Below are 25,829 nucleotides of genomic sequence, written 5' to 3'. Positions count from 1 at the left end.
CTGCAAAGTGAAAGATCAAGGAGATCCAAGATACAAAGAAGAAAACTTCTAGGAAACCCAAGGTGAAACTAGTCTGAGAATAAAGGAACAGCATGACAGAAGGCTATTGGAAGAACGACGCAAGAATCATCAGTCAACGAAGAAAAGAAAGGCAAATGTGATGAAGAAACAATAGTTAAAGAAATCAACTAGGAATTTCAGGAATTTCTTAGGTGGGATAAGAGTGTCTGCCTTAGAGGCAGGCGGGAGCGGAGCTGGGGATGGCAGGGAGCACTGGTGGTGGGAAATGTGAACTGGGTGGTGTTGGAACATTGCATGACTGAAATCCAATTATGAATAGCTTTGTAACTGTGTATCTCAAGGTGACTCAATTAAAGGAAAAAAAAAGTGAGTTTTTCATAGTTGAGGAAGATAGGAACCAAGCTCCAAGAAGCTGAAGGGTTCCAGCGAAAACAGACACAACTAGGAAGTCCACGACACATCACATTCAAAATGTGATAGAGACATTAAAAGCAGCAAGACTAAAAGAGGAACTCAGATACAAAGGGAAGCCCATAAAATGAACATGAGATCTAGCAAATGATCGCTTCTTGGCCTTTTGGCTAAGATCAAGTGAGATCTATCCAGTGAGACTCTACAAGTCAGAAGAGCAGGACTACGAAAACTCAAAAAAACGAGCACCTCACCAATACCCTACCAAGCTAGATTATCACTCAGATTTGATGAAGTGAAACAGAGCTTCATGGACAGGCAGCAGCCTAGGAAATGCAGAGACCTGAGACCAATTTTGCAAGAAGCTTCTTTAAAGGACAGGAGACACTTTCCCACTTATGGCAAAAACCAACGGTGCCTATAGCTGACTTCTACCAGATTGAGAAAGGTTAAAAACACAGCAATCAATCATCACGAAAAGATTCTTACAGATTTGTTTTCTGACAATTCCACTTGCCATTGCTTTAAGTTTTGCTGGAGCAAGTACTATGAAATAAATTTGTATATGCCTGCCAGGGAGGCAGGCAGACTGGAGAGTAAGAGGGAAACTGGATACACTGGTAGTGGGATTGATGTTGAAACTGTCTGCCTGAAAAACTCTGTTATGAACAGCTTTGCAAAACACGGTGTCTTAATAAAATAAAAAACACAAATACCCATTAAATCTTTCACTATAAAGTGACTTAGAAATTCATAAATGGCAGTTGTGAATGTGAATGTTTTATTTATATATGAAAGAGCTGATTAGTTAAGTAGGTTCATTAAATTTTATTTTTTACCTTTTAAAAAATTTAAGTTACCATTTAAAAAAATATCAACTGATAGTCTTCTTTTTGGTTTTTGGGCCACACATGGCGATGCTCATGGTTCACTTCTGGCTATGAGCTCACCAGAGATCACAGTTGGCGGGCTCGGGGAGCCATACGGGTTGCCAAAGATTAAACTTGGATCTGCCACGTACGAGGCCAAGTGCCCTCCCTACTCTAGGTCCTGAAATTTTTCAGCAAACCCATTTTACTCAAAAGATGAACTTTATTAATTCAAATCACTTTGAATACATCTCTTTGGCAGTCATTCTGAAAGACAGCAAAATATGATCCATTATGAGTACAACTGAATTTTCACACACCCAATCGTCCCATACCTGAAGTCCCAAGAGTTCATCAATTGAAGCCTCCGGCTCAGTGCGGTCGCTGTCTGTTTGCTTAGGTGCTTGAGCAATATTATTGTCACTGCGATATGGCAAAACAAACAAACAAAACACAACACTTTTAGTGCAGTTCTCAATTAAGCAAACCAATTATGCAGCTTATTATTATTATTTTCTTTTTGGGTCACACCCGGCGATGCTCAGGGGTTACTCCTGGCTCTGCACTCAGGAGTTATTCCTGGTGGTGCTCGGGAGACCATATGGGATGTTGGGAAATGAACCCGAGTTGGCTGCGTGCAAGGCAAACGCCCTACCCGCTGTGCTATCGCTCCAGCCCCCTATGTAGCTAATTTTTGTCTTAGATTTGTGGCACACCCAGGGTGCTCATATCTCAGTGCTCAACGGCCACTCTTGGCAGTGCTTGGGGTAACCAGTGGTGTTGGGAATTGAACGTGAAGTCAGCCCATTAAGTTATCACTTTGGCCCCCCAATTAGGTTATCTGAAATACATAGCTTACCTGGTTAAAAATTTATTAATATTTTCTGCAAGCTTTTCTTGGAGAGATTTGTTGCTTAGTATTTTTTCACGTGCATTTTCAATAACCATTTGCTGAAGAAGAAACAAGTATTAGCGAAAAGGATTGGTTATATACTTAACCAAAAAAATCAACAAAAGCTTCTTGCCCTGTCAAGACCACGAGTCGCCCCCACGAGCGGCTCTCCAGCACGGCCAGCCCCAGGGGCACACGGACCTAATTCGGAACCCAGCAGCTTCCGGCAGAAAGGATTATCCATTAAGCTATGGTGGTGTGCCCCCCGGCCCTTGGGAGGGAAAGGGTGTCTGTTTCTTCTGCCAACACCCCCCCACTCCCGGCATGGTGGCCGCCGCCTCAGAGCTTACTGGACAGCCAGGCATGAGCCAGCGGTGATGGGGCAACTGCGGCCTCATGGGATGTGGGGCGGAACCAGCATGTCCTACTTGCCCCGCTGAAACCAAGAGTTGCCCCCCGCGAGCAGTTCTCCGGCACAGCCATGGACCCAGAGGCACACGAACCAATCTCAGAACCATTCGGCTTTTGGCAGAAATCCCTCCAGATTTAACTAGTAAAATATCAGAAATCCAAAATCGCGTGGCCACTACCGCAGCCTCGGGACATCATATATATGGTCTTCATAACCAGCAACAGAAAACAAATTATTTCATGATGCCTTTTCAGCAGGTTTGATTGTCGAGGGAAAATGTCAAAAATTTAATAATGGTGTATGTTTTATCAAAATAATGTAATCAAAGTACAGAGAGTTAAGTGGAAATCATCTGCCTCACAGGCACGGGGAGGGGTGGCATGGGGGGTATATTGGGGTTCTTGGTGGTGGAAAATAAGCACTGGTGAAGGGATGGTGGCCACTGTATGACTGAGACTTAAACCTGATAGCTTTGTAACTGTTCTCATGGTGATTTAATAAATAAATTTAAAAAAATCAACAAAAGCTGTGTAATTCTTAAATTTAGCATAAACTCAGAAGTTTTGATGGTTTATTCCATAACCACATTTTCAAATTAGAGTCCTCATAGATCCTTCTCTAACTGGGCTCACTTATACATTTTTTTAAGCACAGAAAAATTTTATTGGAAATCTCGAATACATCTTAAAGTATGTAGCACTGTGGCACTGTCCTCCATCGTTCATCCATTTGCTCGAGAGAGTCCAGTAGCGTTTCCATTGTGAGACTTGTTGTTACTGTGTTTGGCATATCAAATACGTCACGGGGAGCTTGCCAGGCTTTGCCGTGTGGGCGAGATACTCTCGGTAGCTTGCAGGGCTTAGAGTATAGCTCAATACTTCCAACAAGGTGGGCTGGAGGAGGGAGAGGGTGCTCGTCTGGGCACGGGACACACACAGGTGACTGCTGCCAGGCTTGTCAGCTGGGTTCACTTTTAACTACAGGTAGTTAAAAACTGTGGCTTTTCATGTAAGGTATATAATAATCTGTCTCCAGTAAAATGCTCTATTTCACGTCATGATTTAGCAACAATTTTCCTATATTATTTCTTGTACCTTTTTACATTACCAGTCCCCCCCCCCCCAATGTTTTAAATTTTTTTGCCTTTTGGGTCACACCCGATAATGCTCAGGGGTTTACTTCTGTACTCAGGAACTTCTCCTGGCGGTGCTCAGGGGACCATATGGGATGCTGGGGATCGAGCCCAGGTTGGCCGCGTGCAAGGCAAACGCCCTCCCCGCTGTGCTATCACTCCAGCCCTTCATTAACCGTTCTAAGTACACTGTACTTACTGTTGAACTTTGTCCCTGTTCCGAGGCACTTCCACTGCCCAATCTTAATAGGAACACTAAAATATGTATGCACACACCATGCACACCCATTTATGTACATATTTAAAACTCAGGAAAAGTCACAAATTGCAAACTTGGGGAAGCTCACTTACTTTTTCCACTGCAAATGCATTTGGATCCTGGAAATTCCTTATTGTTGAATGAGGCCCAGATAAAGTGATACCCTTCCTTTGAGATTCACTGGAACACATTTTAAAAGACTGCTTTTTACCAAGTGTAATAATAGATTCAAAGATAATTATTAATCACAGATACATATATAAACCCTAAGATCATGGTAGCACTGTAGCACTGGCCTCCCGTTGTTCATCGATTAGCTCGAGCAGGCACCAGAAACGTCTCCATGGTTAAGACTTGTTGTTTTTGACATACTGAATATGCCACAGGGAGCTTGTCGGGCTCTGCCATGCGGGAGGGATATCTTGGCAGCTTGCCGGGCTCTCCGAGAGGGACGAAGGAATCGAGCCCGGGTCGACCGCGCACAAGGCAAACGCCCTATCCACTGTGCTATTGCTCCATAGAACAGACAATTTGCATGCGTGGCAATGAAAGGTACGAGAACGTCAAACATTAGAACAAATTAGAGGTCAACTCTAGCCACCTAGTTTCTTCCTTATTTTTGACTTAGAGCTTGCTCCTGGCTCTGCACTGATGGATCACTCCTAGGGGACCATACTGGGTACTGGGGATCGAATCTAGGTCAGTGACATGCCAGGGAAGAGCCATCCAGGCTGTACCATCGCACCAGCCCCGAATCACTTAGCTATTTTATCTACAGCAACGTTAAACTCTGATCCTCTGACCTACTTTATGAGCACAAGACTGGAGACTGAAAGAAGTACTAAGAAAAAGTCAGGATTTTTACAGATATTAAATATCAGAGCAATGTTACATTTTATGTGGTTAAGTGATAAAGCATGAAGCAAAGGAGACTGAGCGAGTAAGCAGGAATGGCAGCTGAGAACACAGAAAAATCAATTTTAGGGGTCAGACTGCACTAATGGCAGCTGAGAACACAGAAAAAATCAATTTTAGGGGTCAGACTGCACGCCTGAGCAGCAGGGCCACTAGGCAGCGGTGTGGGAAGCGGTAGTGGCAGTGTGTGGTCCTCATGCTCACACCCATGTCCCACAGGAAAGCCTGTTTGGGGGCAATCTCCAGTGGTGCCAAGGACAAAACCTAGAATTCCTGTGTGCAAAGTAAATGCTCTAGCCCTCTAAGCTATACTCCTAGCTGCCAAAAATTAAATGGAAAACTAATCGCTTTCAGTTCTGAAAGAGTCTCAAACAAAGACGTATGGGTTAAGTAGGTCAGAAAAACCCTTGGATCAAGAAATATCTCTGAAGAGATTTCCATCAATTGATTAAATGCATACTGAAGTAGAATAATGCTAGTATTATTTATATTCATTTAAACATACTTCCAATAAAATGGTACCATGCAACTGTTTTTTTTTGTTGTTGTTGTTTTTTGTTTTGTTTTGTTTTTTTTTGCAACTGTTTTAAGAGGCAATCTAATTCAAGGAAGGTTAGAATGTGTGTGGGGGGGTGGGGGGGAAGGGGACTTGGGAATAAATACAACAGCACCAAGAAACTTGGCTATTTACAACATAAATATCTTAGAATTATTTTTCAAAAGAGTTTGGAAATTGACATTTACCTTTTGCGTCTACCAGGAGACATTAAACTGACATGGTTTTTCTTTTCTTGAGGGCCAGGAATGATATTTAAAGTCTCTCCAGCTACATTTCAGACAATGATGGTGAGGCAAGAGAACAGAACAATTTTCTGAACATCAGCGTTTCTTAACGATGATTCTATATTAAATTCTATTAGTATATACAACAGTATAGTATATATACTATACAACACTATAGACAATAAATACAATCAAAGTGAAAACCTTTAGGTTTTACAATAACAAATTACAGTCTCAAGTAAAAAAAAACACCAATCCATGGTCGTTTAAACTTATACTTCAGCCATCTTAAGAGCTTATTTTTGGGGGGCGGACCTCCCAAGAGATGTTCATCAGGCCCAAGGGTCACCAGTAACTGGATTAGTGTTTCAGTATGCGTTACTACTAGGGCCCAGGAATGGAAGGGACCATGAGAATCACCCAGCAATATTGAGAGGGCCTGCAGGGCCATGTGTGATAATGCTTGGGAACTCTGGTCTACACCCAGTGATGCTCAGGAGGTTACCTGATGCTGGAAATCAGATCAGGGTGGGGACATACTTTCTATCTCCCCACACCTTGAAGTGCAAATGAATGTCTTGGCCTTTATATCAGAGAGGTAGCACAGCAGGTAGGATATTCACCTCACCTGGGCCAAACCGAGTTCAACACCCAACATCTCAACTGGTGGTGCCCCAAGCACCACCAGGAATAATTCCTGTGTGAAAAGCCAGGAGTAATCTCTGAGCACCACTGGGTGTGGTCCCCAAAATAACCAAGCCAAAAAAAAAAAAAAAAAGAGTTCAATTTGTGCTTTAGTTAGAAAAATCCCATATTAGGGGCCAGAGAGAGAGAGTACAGCTGATAAGGAGCTGGACTTGCCAGGTGTGGCCCAAAATCCCAAAGGGAAAAAGAAGAAAAACAATCCCTAATTGAAATAATCATTTGTGTGTGTGTGTGTGTGTGTGTGTGTGTATTTTGGGCTACACCAGCTGTGCTCAAGATATGGGGTGCAGGGATCAAACCTAGACTGTCTGCATGCAAGGCAAGTGCCACCCGCTGTACTATGGCTCCAGTACTTAAAATATCTGAGTTTATAAGATGCTTATTTCATGGCAAATCTATCTAAGTTTATTCTACTATCCCAAGATTATTTCATGATAAATTTTATAAGTATAAAAACACTAGCATATCACCTCACTTACAAAATCCAATTAAGGAGAGAATTAGTGCAAAAGTTTATCTTACTGTTCACAGTGTCTTGAGACTGTGAGTGGTTGACCACAACAAAATTTGACCTTAAAGGAGCTGAAATTTGCCCAGTTGGCCTAATAACTTGTGCGGCTGTTACAGGAGAAGCAGTAAACTGTTCTGAAATAGAAGGTAAAGGCAGCAACTCGGAACTGGCAGTTGTTGTCTGAGATGCAAGTCGTCTCTGTCGCTTGATCTCAGCGATTCCATTTCTTGTCCGGACTGAAACACACAAGAATTCAAACGGACCCGACATCAGAGTAGTGGGGGTGTTTTAAAGACAACCTCATGCTATATACTCTAGTATTTGATAAGTGAGCTCCACAGTTCATAGTATAGATTAATATCAACCGAGTTCATGTGATAATTTTATAAGAGGAAATGAAAGTGAGTGCACTCTAGAGTCCATTTCTTAATAACTCTAGAATCCATTTCTTAATAATTCATACCAATATCACTTCCACAAATTAAAAGCAAACATGGAATGGTAATTAAAAAATGAGTCATCTCAACTGAAGCAAGTATTCTTTATAATACACAAAAATACTATATCCTAATGTATATTTAGATAAGTAGTGAGTTTATACAATACATACTTAGCACACGTGAATTGCTAAAAATGTTCATCTGGTTCATTTTTTAGTTTGAAAAAGTTCCAAACATTATTTATAAAACTTAACATGAATACTGACCTCTCTGATTAGCAGCAAACCCTGGAGAATTTTGCATGCTCCTAACAAAACAAAGTAGTTAGCAATTATAAAATTTGTTGCTAGGATATTCTTTTATTTCACTAGATACAGACTTGAAGTAAATTATGATCAAAATGCAATATATGTCTCTGACATACACAACTAATTTCTTTAGAACAAGTGTCATTTAAACACAAATAATTTTAACAACCAACTTGTCTTAAACCATTTGAGGGGCCGAAGCAACAGAGCAACAGATATGATGCTTGCCTTGAGCTGGGTTGGATCCATGACACCTCTTATGATCACCCAAGTCTTGCCCTAAGTGCAGCTAGGAATCACCCTGAATATAGTTGGGTGTGGCCCTAGATCTAACGGGGAAAATCCCCCAAAATACCTCACCACAATTTGATCTGACTGCAGGAACTCTATATATTAAAAGAAGATTTAAAAAGCCCCATAATGGGGGCTGGAGTAATAGCACAGCGGGTAGGGCATCTTGCACGCGGCCGACCCGGGTTCGATTCCCAGCATCCCATATGGTTCCCTGAGCACCACCAGGAGTAACTCCTGACTGCAGAGCCAGGAGTAGCCCCTGTGCATTGCCAGGTGTGACCCCCCCCCACAAAAAAGCAAAATAAATAAATAAAAAGTCCCATAAAAGCCATGTAAAACAAGATCAATTATCTTCTGTGTCTCTATTTCAAAGTTATCCTCCAGAGCAAAGTTGATTGCATGGGAGGGACTCCTTAAGTGCATACGCATTTTAAAACTCCCAAGATGGGGACCGAGAGACAGTAAGAGGTGAAGGTGCCTGCCTCACACTTGGCTGCTGGCCAGAGCGGTAGGACAGTGGGTAGGGCGCTCACCTCACATGTGGCTGGACCCCATTCCCTACAGGAACCTCGTTCTCATGCACACAGAGCTGGAAGCAGGGACCACGCACCATTGAATTTGGCCCAACTCTCCCGCTGCCACCGACCTCCCACCGAAAAAATTGCTAGTGCTAACTTCAAGATAAATTTTGCCTTTATCTGGTTTGTTTAATCAAAAATCTATACAATTCTTAAAGGAGGGGAAAAAAACAGAAAAAAAAATTCATTACTATAAGCTGGTTGTCCTGTATAATAGCATAACCCAAGTATCTGGGAAACAAGCAGACACTGTGCCACTGACCTAGAGAAATCTGTCACAAAGTCCATCAACGAGACTACACGAGCTGGCCGGAAGCGCTTGCCTTACAGGAGGCAACTGCTGACACCGCACATGGTCACATGAGCACCATGACGAGTGATCCCTGAGCATGCCCAGGTAGGGTCCCCAATCAAGAAAACTACAAACAAAAACGGACCCACAAAAAGTGCACTGGGGCCAGAGAGCTCAAAGGGCTAGTGCCCGTGCTTGGGGTGAGCAGCCTGGGTTTGATACTTGAGTAACCCACCGGAGTGCCCCCCCAACAACAAATCTGATGAATCAAATATCATTGTTGGTAGCACATAACCTTAGCAAATATATTCCTAAGAATCTTAGTATCATGTTGATAAACTGTCTCAATTTCTATGTATTTGTAAGAGTTCACAAAGTCCTGATTTTTGGGTTTTTTTTTTGGCTTTTTGGGTCACACCCAGTGATGCTCAGGGGTTACTCCTGGCTGATGCACTCAGGAATTACTCCTGGCAGTGCTCAGGGGACCATATCGGATGCTGGGAATCAAACCCGGGTCGGCCGCATGCAAGGCAAAAGCCCTACCTGCTGTGCTGTCACTCCATTCCCCAAAGTCCTGGTATCTTTAAAGATTATTTTCAAGAGGAAAAAACACAAAAATCAGCAAAGGGGAATAAAGATTAAGACAAACAAATAAGATATGACAGAGTTAAAAAGTATGTGCATTGGGAGCTGGAGCGATAGTACAGCAGGTAGGGCATTTGTTTGCACATGGCTGACCCGGGTTTGAGCCCCAGCATCTCATATGGACCCCTGAGCCCTGCCAGGAGTAATTCCTGAATGCTTAACCAGGAGTAAACCTTGAGCATTGCTGGGTGTGACCCAAAAAGCCAAAGGGGGTTTAAAAAAGAAGTATACACATTCAACGAACTTCAGCTGAGGAATAAGATAAGAATGCTGGGGCTGGAGCAACACAGAAGGTAGGGGTTTGCCTTGCATGCAGCCAACCTGGGTTCAATCCCCAGCACCTCATTTATATGGTTCCCTGAGATGCCAGGAATAATTCCTGTGTAGGGGGGAAAGATTATAAAAAAAGAGAATGCTGGTGAATTTAAGTGGGGTCTTCACTTATTGGGAGCTCTGGGTGCAAAGACTATGGATTTCTCCTCGGCACCAGAAGGGTGGCCAGTAGCCCCAGGGCCCAGTTCTTACAGTTCTTGTTGATGGACCGTGTGACAGGCAGAAACATATCCTCGGGCCCCCGTGCATTGAACCACTAGCTAACATTGGCAGTCAGGTTCCTGGGACACAGGATTATTACTTAGGAGGACCCCCTTAAAAAAGAGACTCTGACTTTCAAACCAGTTAAATAAAAAATGTTAGAAGGAACATTTTGTCAAAAGTTTAGACATCCTTTCAAGGATGCTGAAACTGGCATTTCCAGGTCACAGGAACTCTCTCAAAGTCTAAGTTTCAGGAAGCAGCATTCTGTAAACTTGTTCTTTACAGGCAAAGAAGAGAGGGAGTGGATGTGGAGAATCAATTCTCCTCATAAGTTATGAAGACTCAACTGGCTAAGGAAACTTGCAACAGACTGGGACTAGACCTGGGACTAGGTTTGTCTTCTGGTCAGAGTGCTACCTCTAAATCGCTTTAAGACTTTGGGAGCGTAACTGAATCTCCTGAGGTCTCAACTTCCTCTTGTCTAAACATTTTGAACATTAAAGCACGAGGTCACTTTCAGAGTATTCCAGCCAAAAAAAGGAGTTCAGTATCCTCTAATAACTTCAGTACTGTCCAGTACCACATAACGCACTCGGTGGGTTATAAGATTTAAACAAACAATTCTCGCATTTCGAAGTGCTAATCTAATTAATTTGAGCGAATCTGATCTGCAAACTCCCTATTACCTGATCTGAGAAAGCGTGTGGTCTAGCTTCTTCCACAAAGATGACATTATTGCTGGCACATCATTTGTTGTTTCTAAATCAAGAGAGAAAAAGTTTCTTAATAAATCCAGCTGGAAAAAAAACCCCTATTATTTAATTTGAACAAAGGTGAAAAAAACCACAACTAAGAAGTCAATCTGTAAAATGACCTATGCCCAGGAGGCTCTGCTCCCCGACCTCAAGCCAGTCAGTGTCATATACACCAAGTCTAGAAATGGAGGCCAATGGGGTCTCTCAAGCTGATCAAAGGGTAGGAATCTATGCAGGAAGATTCATAGCCTCTGTCCTGGGGTCTATCCTTGGGCACCACCAGGAGTGACCCACAAGCATAGAACTGGTAGCAGCCCCTGTACCTTGCTGAGTGTAAACATCACCCGCTACTACCAAATGCTAAAAAAGGGAAAAATTTTAAATCTCTGGCCTGTTTGGTGTCACATGACATCTGAAAGTGAAACAGAAAAAAAAAATGAGACTAGGAGATCACTCAAAGGGTTGGAGGGCATGTTCTGCAAGTGTAAGCCCTGGGATGGCCCAGACCCCCGAGTACCACTGGGTCCACTCCAAACAGCCGGCTCCTTCCCGAATCATTTTTGATTCGTTGTAATTATCACAAAGGCAATGTACATTCCTGAGTGTATAAACATGTTTCCATATAATGCTTTATGTCTAAATCACTGATAACTCAGGAGCCCTTCACATGAGTGTGAAGTTAGTTACATGTGTAACTAAGAATTATAGGTAAAATTCCTGAGGACAAGCACTTTTTTTCAGAATGTACTCTAAAGCTACAAGGATGGGAAATTTATACTTAAATCCTTGGGTCTAGAGAGATAGCACAGTGGGTAGGACAGCTGCCTTGCAGGTGGCCGACCCGGGTTTGATCCCTCCCAGAGACCTGCAAGGGATGATCTCTGAGCACCATCCAAAAACAAAGCAAAAAAGGGTACATACCCATGGGGGGCACTGAGTAATTTTTTTTCTGAAATGGGGGCAATAGGGTCAAACAAGGTCCAAACAATACTTCTCACTCCTTTATGGACCATGAAAACAAGATATCACTAAGCACAGAATTATAGAAAACACTACGTGTTACTTATTTTGTTTTATCATTTTGTGCTAATTCTTTAATGTTAAAAGTGATACTGGAGGAGGCCAAAGCGGGGGCACAGCAGGAAGGTTGTTTGCTTTGCATTCGGCCAACCCAGATTCAATCCCTGGCATCCCATATGGTCCCCAAGCACTGCCAGGAGTAACCCCTGAGCATCACCGGGTATAACCCAAAAAGGAAAAAAAAAAAAAAGAAGTGATATTCGATGATGGAAAAATTTCCCCACAAGATGTAATTTAGAAAGGCTATAAAAAAAAATTTCTCCCGGGTTTGTGTGCCACATACAACAGTGCTCAGGGATCCCGCTTGACAGTGTGCAGTACCAGGGAGGCAAGCCCTCTCGCCCCCCCCCCCCCCCCCATCTCTTTTCAGTGCCAAAAAGCCCCATCTCTTTTCAGTGCCAAAAAGCATTGTTTTGCATGCAACAACCAAGGGATCAATCCCTAGACAGGCTGGCAGCAATCCCTAAGCATTACGCTGAGACACAAGTAGCCCCAGTACATGAAAAGAGAAGGATAAAACAATCTCTCAGAATTCCGCAGTGAGTGACTACTCAGAACAGAGAGCCAGCTAAGAGTTTTTACTTTAACTTCAAACACTAGGTATTTTCCTGATATATATCCTTACTTCTGAAAACAATTTATTCATTGGGTAAAACATATTAGATATTTTTCAGTAAAACTAATATTAGCATAAGTGTTTTTACAAGCCATCAAAATCTTCTAAAAGTTCTAATCAAATAATAGTACTATACAAAAGAAAAATATCCCTAAACCTGTATTCTTACCTTTTGCTTTCATAGCTACGTATTCATTCAAAATTGTTGTCAGGTTTTTTCCAAACAGGGACTGGAGAGAGAAAAAAAGATCATTCTACCAAAACTGTACAATACTACCAGTAGTTTTCTAAAATAAAATAGTTCACTATATTAGTGAAAGATCTGGAAGGCACAGTAGCTAACAGAGGGTAAAGAGGTGCCTGGAGAGCCCAGTGGGACCTCGCGCAGCAGGAAGCAGGGTCTCATCTGCGCATGCTCTGTGGTCTTCAGCGCCTCATAGTCTGCGAGCAGCCCCTGGGCGCCGAAGCAAAACAAAAGCCCCCAAATCCCAAAACAAACCCCTGAGAGGGTAAAGAACAATCATCAAAACCAACATCTTGAAAGAGTCCACATGTCAAACCTTCTAAGGGTAAAGAACCATGTCAATTGGGTTAAGACCTTTCAACTTTCTTTGGCTAAGGCAGAGTATCAGTTTCCACCCGGGATGCAGTCGCCCAATATTTAAAAATAAAAGCCACCCACTTTTTTTTTTTACAGTTGTAAACTTACAAATTTTTGTGCTTGGGTTTCAATTATACAATGATCAAGTACCCATCCCTCCACCAGTGCCCATTTCCCACCACCACGGATCCCAGTATCCCTCCCACCCCCCCCAACCCCCCATCCCACCCTGCCTCTGTGGCAGGGCATTCCCTTTTGTTCTCTTTCTCCTTTTGGGTGTTGTGGTTTCCAAAAGAGGCATTGAGTAGCCACCCACTTTTAACTCGACTTTTCTTCCCTGAAGGTAATATAAACCTGCCAAAGACCAAAGCAACAAAATAGGCAAGTGGTATCTTTCACAGCCACAAAGGGCGCTCAAAGGGCTGGAACACACACCTGCAGGTGACAGCCTCAGATGCCATCGCTAACATCGTCTGGTCCCCCAGGTACCAATGGGAGGTTGGGGGTCACATCTCAAGAGTGCTCAGGGGACACTGCTGTGCCTGGGGTCATACCTGGCTCTCAGCATGCACAGTGCGTACTATTTGCTGAACTATGGTCTTTTACGAAAATCTGCAAATCTGTTCTATCACTTTCTTTGCTGATAGGACTATCCTTTCTCAATATATTGTCTTTTCACTTCTGCCAAAAATCAATTATATATGTCTGCATTTGGATCCTCTATCTTATTCCACTGATCTGAGTGCCTAACCTTCCTCTAATGCCATTCAATCCTCACCATCTCTAGTTACTGTCTTGTGGAGTAATATGTCTTGCAACTTATTTACTAGACTGTTGGTTACTGATACTTTAGAAAAGAGATGACTTGTCAAAAATACCTGTTTTTAATGGAAGCACACAACCAAAAAGACTGACAATACCTCAGACCAGCTGGCTTAAGTAACAAACATTTTTATTTCTGACTGCTCAGTTGGGAGTCCAAGATCAGGGCGTCCGCTATTTCTGCTCCTGCTGAGTTCCCTCTTCCTGGCTTGTACAGCTGCCCCCCTTTCGGTTATGCCCATGTGGTCTTTGTTGAGTATGCGCACAAAGAGATCTCTCTCTCCCTCGGTTCCTTTGAGGACACTAACACTATCAGGAGGGTCTTAACCACAAGACACAGTCTAAATCTAATTACTTCCCAAATGTGCTCATTTCCAAGGACCACAAAACTACAGGTTAGGGATTCAACACATGAATTTTTGAAGTGATAAAAATACTTAACCCTTAGCAATTGGGAAACATTTAAGCCACAAGATAATAATCAGATTAAACAGAAATAAGGGTGGTATTAAGAAACATTCTCAGAGGCAAAAAGTGTTGTTCACTTAATAGTTTTAGCATATATGAAAAGAGTTGGCCTTCCTTGGCTCTGTCTAGTCATCCAGGAACAAACTATCAGATACATGAGTTGATTTTAATACTTTTTTTTTTTTCGCACCATCTCTTATTCTGGTCAAAGATGAAATATTTCCCTTAAGGAACAAATCACTCACCAGTAAGCAGGCTGGGATCAAACCATCATCTGTACAGTGTTCTGCATATTCTTTTAAATTTGAACTTTCCAAAATGAAAGTCTGGCAGGTAGAAGTAAGGTTTTCCTGTTGTAAGTAACCTAAATGAAAAAAAGTTAACTCCAGTCAATTTTACAGATTTTTGAAAAATGAAGTACAAAATGAGAACACTTTCATATCACAAATGGAACCTTGGATGGAAAAGGCTGGGATTGCCCATAAACACCAGTTTGCACTGCAATACAAAAAGGAATTCGTAAAACAGATGGCTATTTGTTGGAAAACTATTTAAAGGAAGAGTTGTTAGACAAAGTGAAAGTGACTTGCTGCACTGTCAGGCTTACAGAAGTATCAGTAATGATAAATACGAGAGAAAAAGAGTGAAAATTGTTCCTCTCCCCCCTTTTTGTATTTGCTTTTTGGGGTCACACCCGGCGATGCACAGGAGTTACTCCTGGCTCTGCACTCAGGAATTACCCCTGGCAGTGCTCAGGGGACCATATGGGAGCCGGGAATCAAACCGGGTCAGCCGCGTGCAAGGCAAATGCTCTACCCGCTGTGCTATTGCTCCAGTCTGTTCCTCTACTCTTATCATCTCCACACCGACATGGTCAGTAGACGGAAATGTTAACTCATGACACTATCAAAAACTACTGTTCTCCCAAGGTTGCTATTTACTTCTACACTTCATTTATATGCCAAATGTTTTAAGAAAAAGAAACGAACGCCTACTCTGCGAGAAAATCAAGGAACTCTGACTAGCAGTCTATCCTACATGAACCACTGAAAAGAGCAAAAAGAAAAAATGATGATCAGTCAGAACGGGCTCCTAAACTGTGCTGCTAAATAAGCACTAAGCCAGAGATACGACAGCGGGAAAGGCACTTGCCCTGCAAGCAGCTGATCCGCATTACATCCCTAATACCCGATATGGTCCCCTGAGCACCTCTAGTAGTGACCCCTGAGCGCAGAGCCAGGTGTGTCCCCCAAACCCAAGTAAATTAAGTAAAATAAAACAAAACCCGTGGGCCAGGTGATAGAGTACATGTCATGCATCTATGAGGCCCTGGGTTCAAATCCCCTTTTCCTAACCCTCACACTGCCGCCCAGTGTAGTCCCGGTAACTCCCAGCTCTGCTCCAAGTGCCCTCCTCAAGAAAACTGGCTGAAACTTCTAAAGTGGAAAAAAAAAATCAGGTGAATTCTTCAGGTGTATGACGTTTTATCTAAAGGACATTACACTTGTAGATAAAATTCAGTTAAACCATATAACTCAGTTTCTAAATTCTAAAGGGACTCAGCTGGAAACGAGGGCCTCCAAAAAAACATCCTTTCTTCCATAAAAGCAAAGAAACCACAAAGTATTACAGTCAACTCTTAGAGAACAATGCAAGAAAACCTTACATTTAAGGAAAATGGAGGAATGTCTGTAAGACTATCATATTTGTGTTTCTGATGAGGGACCCAGTTACACACCCCTCAGTGTCCAGGGATCCAGCCATGGGGGGTGGGGTGGGCGGGGAACAGGTCTGGGGATTCCAGTGTGCAAAGCCACACTACAGCTCACATGCCAGCTAGCTTCCCGCTCTACTGCCGCCATTTTAATTTGTGCAATTCCACTTCACGTACATCTTCCTAGCCAAATACATTAAAAAAAATTTCAAGTCTCTGGGGCTGTTTAACATGTTTGAACCAAACTTGCATACAAACACTCACAGTAGCATTTTTCATAATAGCCAAAAAAACTGGAAAACACCCAAATGTCCAGCAACAAAACAATATAGTTACACAATGGAACATTATTCAGCTACAAAAAGGAATTATACTGATACAGAATTGATGAACTTAAGTTCAAGGAGTCAGGCATTAAGGGCCACATTTTATATAATCCCATTTACATGAAACAGAAAAAACAACTCCAGAATCAGAAAGGAGAGAGCGATGGCTCTCACACCATGGGGAAAGGAGAAAAACAGTAGCAACCCCTGAGCACAGAGCCAGGAGTGGCTCCCAAACCCAAGTAAATTAAGGAAAATAAACAAGTCCTGGGGGGATGACTACTAGCAGGCCTGGGATTCTACTCGCAGTGATGAGAATAGTCTGGGTTGTGGTGATGGCTGTGTGTATTGTGAACATACTACACTGAGCCTTACAACTGTTTGATATATAAGTAATCACAACTTAAAGATACCCATCATTCTTTAGAGACTGAACATTCTTTTTGCTTTGCACCCTTAATTTCCTTAAGCCTTCTGTCCTGCCCAGTCAAACAAGTTTCTCAATTACGTAAATAAACAACTGTTCTTATTTCAAGGCCTTTCTACATTCCTTTTACTTGAGCAGTTTAGTTTTTCTTAGTTTTGGTCAACTCCCACTCATACTTTAGGTCCAATTTAACTGTAATTTCCTCAATTTTTTTTAAAAAAAGTACAGTAATCCCATTATTAGATTCCTGTGTAAGAGCTCTTGCAGCAGTCCATCCATGCTGATATGACGGTAAGTACTTTGCTACTACAGCAATCATTTCTAAATGTCTCAACTTAAAAATGATAAGGGCCTACTTTTTCTCACTTGAAATTGCCATCTTTAACTTAATCACACTTAATCACTTAACTTCCCGTTAGTCGTCGATTTGCTCCAGCGGGCGCCAGTAACGTCTCCATTTGTCCCTGTCGCGTGCTAGTGTAGCCCAATGGCATCTGTTCGCTCCGGGAACATGAAGGGCCTCAAACCGATCGTTCATGATCTTGACGAAGAAGTCTGACCATCTGGTAGGTGGGCGGCCACGCGGTCTTTTGACATCCCGTGGAATCCAGTCGGTAACAGCTCTAGTCCAGCGGTCGTCTTTAAATCTCATTATGTGACCAGGGCTGGAGCGATAGCACAGCGGTAGGGCGTTCGCCTTACAAGCGGCCAACATGGCCGACCCAAGTTCGATTCCTCCGCCCCTCTCGGAGAGCCCGGCAAGCTACCGAGAGTATTCGATATGCCAGACACAGTAACAACAAAGTCTCCAATGGAGACATTACTGGGCCCGCTCGAGCAAATCGACGATCAACGGGAGGGCCTTTACCTTTACCTTACCTTATGTGACCAGCCCATCTGATTTTCGACACCTTGGCAAACGAGACAGCGTCCCTGATCCTTGATCGTCGACGGATGTCAGAACTCCGGATTCGTTCTCTCATTTGAGTGAAACGTGATATTCCAAGCATAGCTCTTTCTATTCTTCTTTGGGAGACCTGAATGGCGTTCTCATCTTGTTTGCGTAGGGCCCAGGTCTCTGAGGCATATGTTAATGCAGGAAGAACAGTGGAATCAAAGAGATGTGCCCGGAGCCGGAGGTTCTTCGTCCTCTTAGCTATTTCTTCGACGTTCTTGAAGGCGCTCCAAGCCGCTCTCTTCCTCCTGCGCAGCTCGGGTGCCAGGTCATTTGTCATGTTGACCTCTCGACCTAGGTACACATAGCTGTTGCATTCGGAGATGGTCGTTCCATTGAGAGCGAATGGGGCGTCAGGAACGAGGCTGTTTCTCATAAACATTGTCTTCGTAAGATTCAGCTGTAGTCCTACCTTTCCACACTCACGGTCAAAGTCGGCCAGCATTTGTGCCGCTTGGCTGATGTTTGGTGTTATTAAAACAATGTCATCAGCAAAGCGGAGGTGGTGTAGTTGCCGACCATCTATCTTCACTCCCATTCCTTCCCATTCCAGTCGTCGCATGATGTTCTCCAGGGTGGCACTGAAGAGTTTCAGTGAAATGGTATCATCTTTAACTAGACCCCACAGATACACTGAGAATGCACACAAGTCTATCTGTGTGGTGCCGGTAGATTGGGAGCACATTAGACCAGGGCTTCTTGAAACTTGCAGTACCGTTCATCCAAGAAATTAAAAATAAAATTTTATCAGCACAGCGGTAGGGCGTTTGCCTTACAAGCGGCCAACATGGCCGACCTGAGTTCGATTCCTCCGCCCCTCTCGGAGAGCCCGGCAAGCTACCGAGAGTATTCGATATGCCAGACACAGTAACAACAAAGTCTCCAATGGAGACGTTACTGGGCCCGCTCGAGCAAATCGACGATCAACGGGAGGGCCTTTACCTTTTTATTGTATCTCCATGATTTACAAAGTTATTCATAGTTGAGTTTTAGGCATATAATGTTCCAACATTGATCTGGTCGACTATCACTGAAGAAACTTTTACACAACCCCAGATAATAAGTATAAACAATGTATGTACAAATCTAACATTTACTGATCATTACACATACATCTTCTATTTTTACTTTTTGTTGTGGGGCTACACCTTGTGGTCAGAGGACCATATGGGATTCCAGGGACTGCAAACAGGTCGGCCATGTGCAAGGAGAGCACCCTACATGCTGGCTGTACTATCTCTCCAGCTCCACACATTCATATATTTTAAAACAACTTTGCTGTTTTTAGCTTCTGGACCACACCCAGAAGTGCTCAGGGACTTTCTGGTAGGACTCAGTCAGGGGACCATGTGTGGTGCCGGGAATCAAACCTGGTTTGACATGCAAGGCAAATGCCCAACCTTGTACTTGATAGCGAATTCTACTATGTGAATTTCAGCTCTTAAAAAATGTGAAATGTGAGGCAATGCTGGGGATCAAACTTCTGACTCTGCACACCGACTCTCACCACCAGTCTTTACGTACAGGGTTACAAAGATCTCAAGGAAACTGGCATTTCATTTTAGGGAATACCTCTAGAATTTGGGAATCAACTCACCATTTTCGACTAGGAGTCGATCAGTTCCCCAACCTCTGCAAAATAATGTCTACATTACATGAAGAGAAACACACAGAAGTAAACATACTGGACCGTATAGTACAGTGGGTAGGGCAATTGTCTTATACGTGGCAAAGCCGGGCCTGATCCCCAGCACCACATATGATCCCCAAAAACCCAGCTGGGTATGCCCCCACACAGAGGGAAGAAAAGAGAAAAAGCATACTAATCAAAACCCAAATATTGTCTTTTGAAAGATGAAAAGGCAACCAACAGAAAACTTTGATCTCATGAAGTTCTTCAATGCACAGGTAGAATCACCTCAGTTATGAAATCAGATGTACTGATAGAGATCCCTGTCTGATATTTCACAAATACACAACCCAGTATAACTCTCTTGAAAGTCAGTTAAAATGACGTTTATGATGGTTGTCTTTTTAACAATTCTTATCCAGAATTGTCAAATCAGCCGCAAGCAGGAATAAACGAAAATAGAAACTTGAAATGAGAACATCAGAACCACCCGCAGAATAGGGGCAGTCAGGACTCTTTCCTTCAATCAAGAACCCCAAATAAATCGTTTAGTTTCATAATGGGGAGTTTCAAGGTACCGATAACTCCAGATGCATTCAATGTTACTTAGATTCGAGCAGGTGGTGGTAAGAAATCTAATTTCTTAAATTAGATTCGTTTTTCACTAGGCCAAGTATTCACATACTAGCGCTTCAAAGGAGCAATTTGAAATTTCAAAATTTCAAAGGAGAAATGGTTTTCACAGAGAAGGGAATAAAGAACATACTTTTATTAATAAGTCACAGATATTAAATACATACTGGCTCTGTGTCATTTAAATTTCATGTGGGAGTGGCAATTAGGAAAATGATCTAGAAAATACTCCATAAGGGGCGTGAAATGAAAAAGGTTGAGGAACACTGCCCTTGATGAAATGTGGTAACATACAATTAACTTTTCCCAGGAAAATGTGGTAATTTGCACCAGCATTTGTGGGGAAAGGAATAATCACAGACCTGATAATTTGTGGTTTACTCTACAACATTATACTTTTAAACAATATACAGTGAAAAAAAAGGTTACTAAGGGATAAATTACTTCTATAACAAGTACTTGCAAGTTACAATGTATCTTATCCAAGATAGTCTGATCTCAAAAGCAAGTCCCCAGGACATGCACCTTACCTGTGAGTCTCTGAGTTTGATCTCTGGCACCACAAACAACCGAAGCTTTGGATAAACCAGAGTTCCCGATTTTACCTTAGACTTGAGATCTTTATTTTTGGCCAGAAATTTGAAAAGAACACGGTAAAGTTGAGGCCTTTCATGTTTTTTTCCTTATATATTTAATCAGTTATCTGCCTACAAAAACCTTACCCATAATTATCATCTGACGATTCATCATTAAATTCATTATTCTAACAGGGGAAATCCTAAATACAAATTACTGATGCCCCTTGAACAACACAGCTTTAAGCCTCATAGTTCCGCTCGTATGCAATTTCTTTTCTGGGCCACAACCAGCTCAGGGCAGTATGCATGCAAAGCTCGCAAAACTGGCCTTTGAGCTAGCCAGCCTCGACCCTTGTAAGTGATTTCTTCCTATCCTCATTTCAGTTACAGATTCAACCAACCAGATGAAAACGACATAAGTGGATGGTTGACTATAAACTATTTCCAGATTTTTAAAGGCATGGTGTCACAATGATGGGTCTCATTCTCCTAAAGAGCCGTGAATATAATCTCAGGGCTAGGATGAAAGAGACGTTACTGGGGCCTGCTCGAGGCAATCGACGATTAACAGGATGATGAAATGAAAAAAATGAAATGGTGTCACTAAATTTCATAACTATTCAAGGGGCCAATTGTATTCAAAATCTCAAATAGGGTAAAAAAACAACAACCTCAAAATAGGTCCTAGCATCTTTGAATATAATAATGAAACAATTACTCTTCAAACAACAAGACTTTGCCCCCATCTCGGTTTCTGGGTCATACCCATGCCCACCAGTGCTCAGATTCAAACCAGGGTTGTGGCCACAACTGCAAGCTAGGCGCCCACCAAACCCTTTGAACTATCCAATCAGAGAATAAATCTCTTTTCACATAAACTTACTCACAAAGATGTCCGAGTAACTAAGTATATCTGGGTGTGTCCATGTATCTTAATGTTATCTTCTGCTGGCTTTTGAGTACATGTAGTAACAGGCAACCAAACGACTGGAGAAACAGAAGCAATCAAGAGAAGACAATCTGGGCCAAACGGATTGTAGAGGGCTAAAGGTGCAGCCCTGCATGTGGCTGGCCCAGCTTTGAACCCCGGCATGGCCAGGAGTGATCCCTGAGCACGGGGATAGGAATAAGTTCTGCCCAATTCAACCCCCTAACAAAATACAAAAAAATAGGGAAGAAAATTCTAACTCTATCCAGTGTATTCAAATTATAGAAACTGGGTGTCAAGAATCTGACTCCTCTTCTTCAAATGTATAGAGAAGATAAAGGATCCCAATAAAAGAAAAAGTGCCAGAAAAACCATCTACCTTCACATATGTGAGTATAGGTGATTCTTAGGAAGACTTAACTTACAGTACCTTGCTTTACTAGATTCAAAACCAAGACAAACCCAGGTCTGTAAATATCATCTATGAAGACCCAGAAGATACACACATACATATATGTCTATGTGTATGCATATATATGTACGCACACATATATACTAAGCAAAGGTAGCAAAAAGACAAAAGGGCTTTGTGAGGGATAAAGCAGAATATTACCAAGATCGAGGAAAATTATGCAATATTTCAAGGAGGAGGTCTATCTTGAAGGAAGACTGGAGAATAATTTGGTAGAAAGTATAGAGAGCATTATTTGGGGAACTTGCTCATAGGGGAAGACATTATGTAACTGACAGAACATAACTGAAGATAAAACTGAAAATACAGAATGAATAAGGGTAAGTTTTTAATACCAGCAACAGAATGAGTAACAGAATCTGAAAAAAATTTAAGATAATCTGAAAGATAATCAGTAGGCAAAAGAAAATGTCGTAACAGTCACACTTCCGATGTCTTAGTGCTATAAAGGTGAATAGAATCTGTAACCTCAACATTTTGCAATATGAGGCCAGAGAGATAGTATTTTACTTGTTTTGCACAAAGCTGACCAGGTTTGATCCCCAGCACCCCATATGGTCCCGAGCCCTGCCAGGTGAGATCCCTGAGTGCAGAGCCAGGAGTAAACCCTGAGCACTGCTAGGTGTGGGCCCTAAATAAAAAATAAATAAAATGAAAATTTCCAACAGTGTTTATTATGAAATCGTGTCTTGGGTACATTACTATAAATCAAAGTCTACACACAGAACATAACATCCAGCGTAATCTTTCACCGTACTACTAATCCTTTTACCTGTTTATCCTACTTGTCTCCCTCTTTCCTTTGGTAGCCTCCGATTTGTGGCACCAGTGCTATGATCAGCTCTGTCTACTCTTCAGTCAATTCACCCCCTCCCCTACTCTGCAATGTATGAAGGGAAAGCTGACTCCATTCAAATGCTAGGATCTGTGTCAATGTTTCTGGCTGGCTTAATCAAAAGCACTCGGCAGATAGAGAGCAGCTGCAGGAAGTTCCTTTTCTGGAACTGCCATCCTCTGGTAAAATCTCCTACAGGACTGCTGACCCCTTTAGACAAGGCTATCCTGCATTTGCACAAAGTGAACCCGGTGTTTACACAGCTTCACCTCTCTTAGTCGTCCCTGCGATCCCAAGTGGGCACATGCAAGAGCCTTGTATATGGCCGGGGGCGCCCCAGAGTATCGCCACTGTGTTTCTGCTCAATTGTGCTGGGTGAAGCCCCTATTCACAAAGGCAACAAGGAGGGACCCAAGAGACAGGACAGGGTTTCAGGCATTTGCTCTGCATGTAGTGAATCCCAGTTCAATTCCCGGTACCACATACGGTTCCTTGAGCACTGCAGGGAGTGAGCCTCGAGTAGAGTCAGAAATAGACCCTGCGTGCCATGCATAGGCTCCCCCGCTGTCCTTTCCTCAAAATGGGGAGATAATTTGGGGGGACTCCCAAAACTCGTGAAACCTGCTCACTGACCACAGGTTAAGAATAAGAAGACCCACGTCCCACCGCTGCTACCACGCAAGCTCACCTACTGGCACTGCCCTGGAGACTCATAACTGGTCTTAAAAGAGATCAGCTGGCCGCGAACATTTCTCAGCTATCCCTTCCTAGCTGAGACCTGTAGGGTGACCACATCCCAGCAGAAGCACAACAGATGGGAAGGAACGGAACACAGAAGACAACCTATCTTGATCTACAGAAACATTAACACAGAAGGCTTAACTTGCAAGGACAGCTTAGAAAACCATCGCACGAGGACATAATGTCCCTTGGTGAGATATAATTTCCACAAAATTTCTTTTACATTAGTATTTTATTATTCCATTGGCCACTTAGTGGTAACAAGCAATATAAAATAAATTATTTTTGACCTGCTACCGGGGCAGGCTTGAGGGGTGGTTGGGAAAATATTGACAATGGTGGGGGGAGGTGACAGTGATGGCGGGATTAGTGTCGGAATACTGAATGCCTGTAACAAACCATCACGGACAACTTTGTAAATAACTATGTTTAAATAAGATGGTGGGGAGAATAGGAAGAGGACAAAAGTTTGTTTCAATTTAGGAATATTAAATAGTTCAAAGGTGAACGATGGTTACAAAGTGCTATAAATATTAATGCCACAAAATTTTACCAGTAAAAGTGGCAAGTGGTGTTCTTTCTCCCAGACAGGTGAAAAGGCTGAAGGCAAGAACGTGGAAGGCAGCAAGGTTAAGTTGGGTGGGGCCAGAGTAACAGTACTTTGGGTAGGCGTTTGCCTTGCATGTAGCTGACCCAGGTGCAATCTCTGCATCCTATATGGTCCTCCAAGCACTGCCAGGAATGATCCCTGAGTGCAGAGCCAGCAGGAAGCCCTGAGTACTGCTGGGTGTGCTCCCCCTCCCATCCCCCACCAGAAAAAAAACAAAAAAGAAAACAAAAATAAAAGGCTGGGCTGGAGAAACATAAAAGTTAGGAATGGGGCTTAGTCTGTGGTCCCTGTTTTGAATCTTGGTACTGCATAAGACGTCCCCAACGCAAGCCAGGCATGTTCCAAAAGAGGAAAAACAAGGAAAAGAAAAGTTACCTTAAGGCTGAAAAGCCAACAAGAAGGCCCTCTGCAGCAGAAAGGAGGGCTTGGCAGATACTCCTGTCTGCAACATATTCCAGAAAGGCCACACACAAGGACAAGCACTCAGCAGCGAAATCCAGGGCTGGAGAGAAAAGCAGCTTCAGCTCCGGTTGCGAAACTGTGGCGATGAGACCGTGGCACCCAAGAAGTTCAACTTGGCGAGATGCCTACCGACTGCCCTAAAGTCAGCCTGGAAAGCCCTCCCCGCCCCCTTGGCCACTTTTTAATTTAATTAATCAGATTATATGGGTGATACAATCTATCTACAAACCTTGTAATATAAGGTATGGGAAGCCCTTTTGTCACATTCAAGGACACTGCGTGGGCAGTCACTCCCGGGGCTGTTCTGGTCACCTTCTCTGGTATAGCTCCAAAAGTATTGCTGCCCTGAAGTATTCGGCCAGAGGCTTGCTACTTGGGGTGGTATTAAAATCCCAAAACATCTCACTGATGCTTATTTCAAAATGAAGAAAACCTGGGGCTGGAGCGATAGCACAGCGGGTAGGGCGTTTGCCTTGCACGCAGCCAACATGACCGACACAGGTTTGATCCCCAGCATCCCATATGGTCCCCCGAGCACTGCCAGGAGTGATTCCTGAGCACATGAGCCAGGAGTAACCCCTGAGCATCGCCAGGTGTGACCCAAAAAGGAAAAAAAAAAAGAAGAAGAAAACCTATACCAGAAAGGTGACATCTTCAGTACAAGAGAATAGAAGAGCCGCAAGAGGTGATCAGAAAGCTGTGGACTCACAAATTCTGCCAAGAACCAAAGCCATTCCTTAATTCCAGGGCTACCTTTGCTCTGTGCTCACTCTCACAGAGTTGATTCACACAAATTGGTGCCTTTCTTACAAAGAAACCAACAATGGACCCACTGGGAAAAGACAAAATGGCTAGGCTATATTAGGCACATTAAAAGTACATAAGTAATACAACTACAATAAAACAATCTAACGGGCCTCAGAGATAGTATGGCAGGTAGGGCACGGGACATGCATGCCAATGGGGGTTGATCCCCGGCACCATATATGGTCCCCAGAACCTTGCCAGAAGTGATCCCTGAGCACAGCAAGACCTGAGCACCACTGCATCACCAGCGTGGTCCCAAAACCAAAGAAAAATTGTACATAAAACTAGCACTTTGATGTGCCTGAGGTACAGGACAGTGGTGGAGAAGCTGAGGCAGGAGCAGGAGTGACTAGTTCTGCCTGGAC

General features: G+C 42.9%; 1 protein-coding gene across 1 annotated transcript in view; it reads right to left on the bottom strand.

Moving 5' to 3' along the window:
* Positions 1-25,829, bottom strand: part of LOC130016933 (protein NPAT) — a 46,752-nt gene that overhangs the window by 16,690 nt on the left and 4,233 nt on the right. Inside the window, exons 2-10 of the mRNA XM_056107667.1 lie at positions 14,592-14,710; positions 12,625-12,685; positions 10,691-10,763; positions 7,617-7,657; positions 6,922-7,146; positions 5,656-5,737; positions 4,089-4,176; positions 2,161-2,252; positions 1,637-1,724 (exon numbers count right to left, since the gene is read on the bottom strand). Coding sequence (XP_055963642.1) covers positions 1,637-1,724; positions 2,161-2,252; positions 4,089-4,176; positions 5,656-5,737; positions 6,922-7,146; positions 7,617-7,657; positions 10,691-10,763; positions 12,625-12,685; positions 14,592-14,710 — 869 coding nt within the window. The remainder of the gene's footprint in view (positions 1-1,636; positions 1,725-2,160; positions 2,253-4,088; positions 4,177-5,655; positions 5,738-6,921; positions 7,147-7,616; positions 7,658-10,690; positions 10,764-12,624; positions 12,686-14,591; positions 14,711-25,829) is intronic.

Source organism: Sorex fumeus, unplaced genomic scaffold, assembly GCF_029834395.1.
Source record: "Sorex fumeus unplaced genomic scaffold, SorFum_2.1 ptg000169l, whole genome shotgun sequence".
In the NCBI taxonomy this organism is placed as follows: Eukaryota; Metazoa; Chordata; class Mammalia; order Eulipotyphla; family Soricidae; genus Sorex; species Sorex fumeus.
This window is presented reverse-complemented; position numbering and strand designations above follow the sequence as displayed.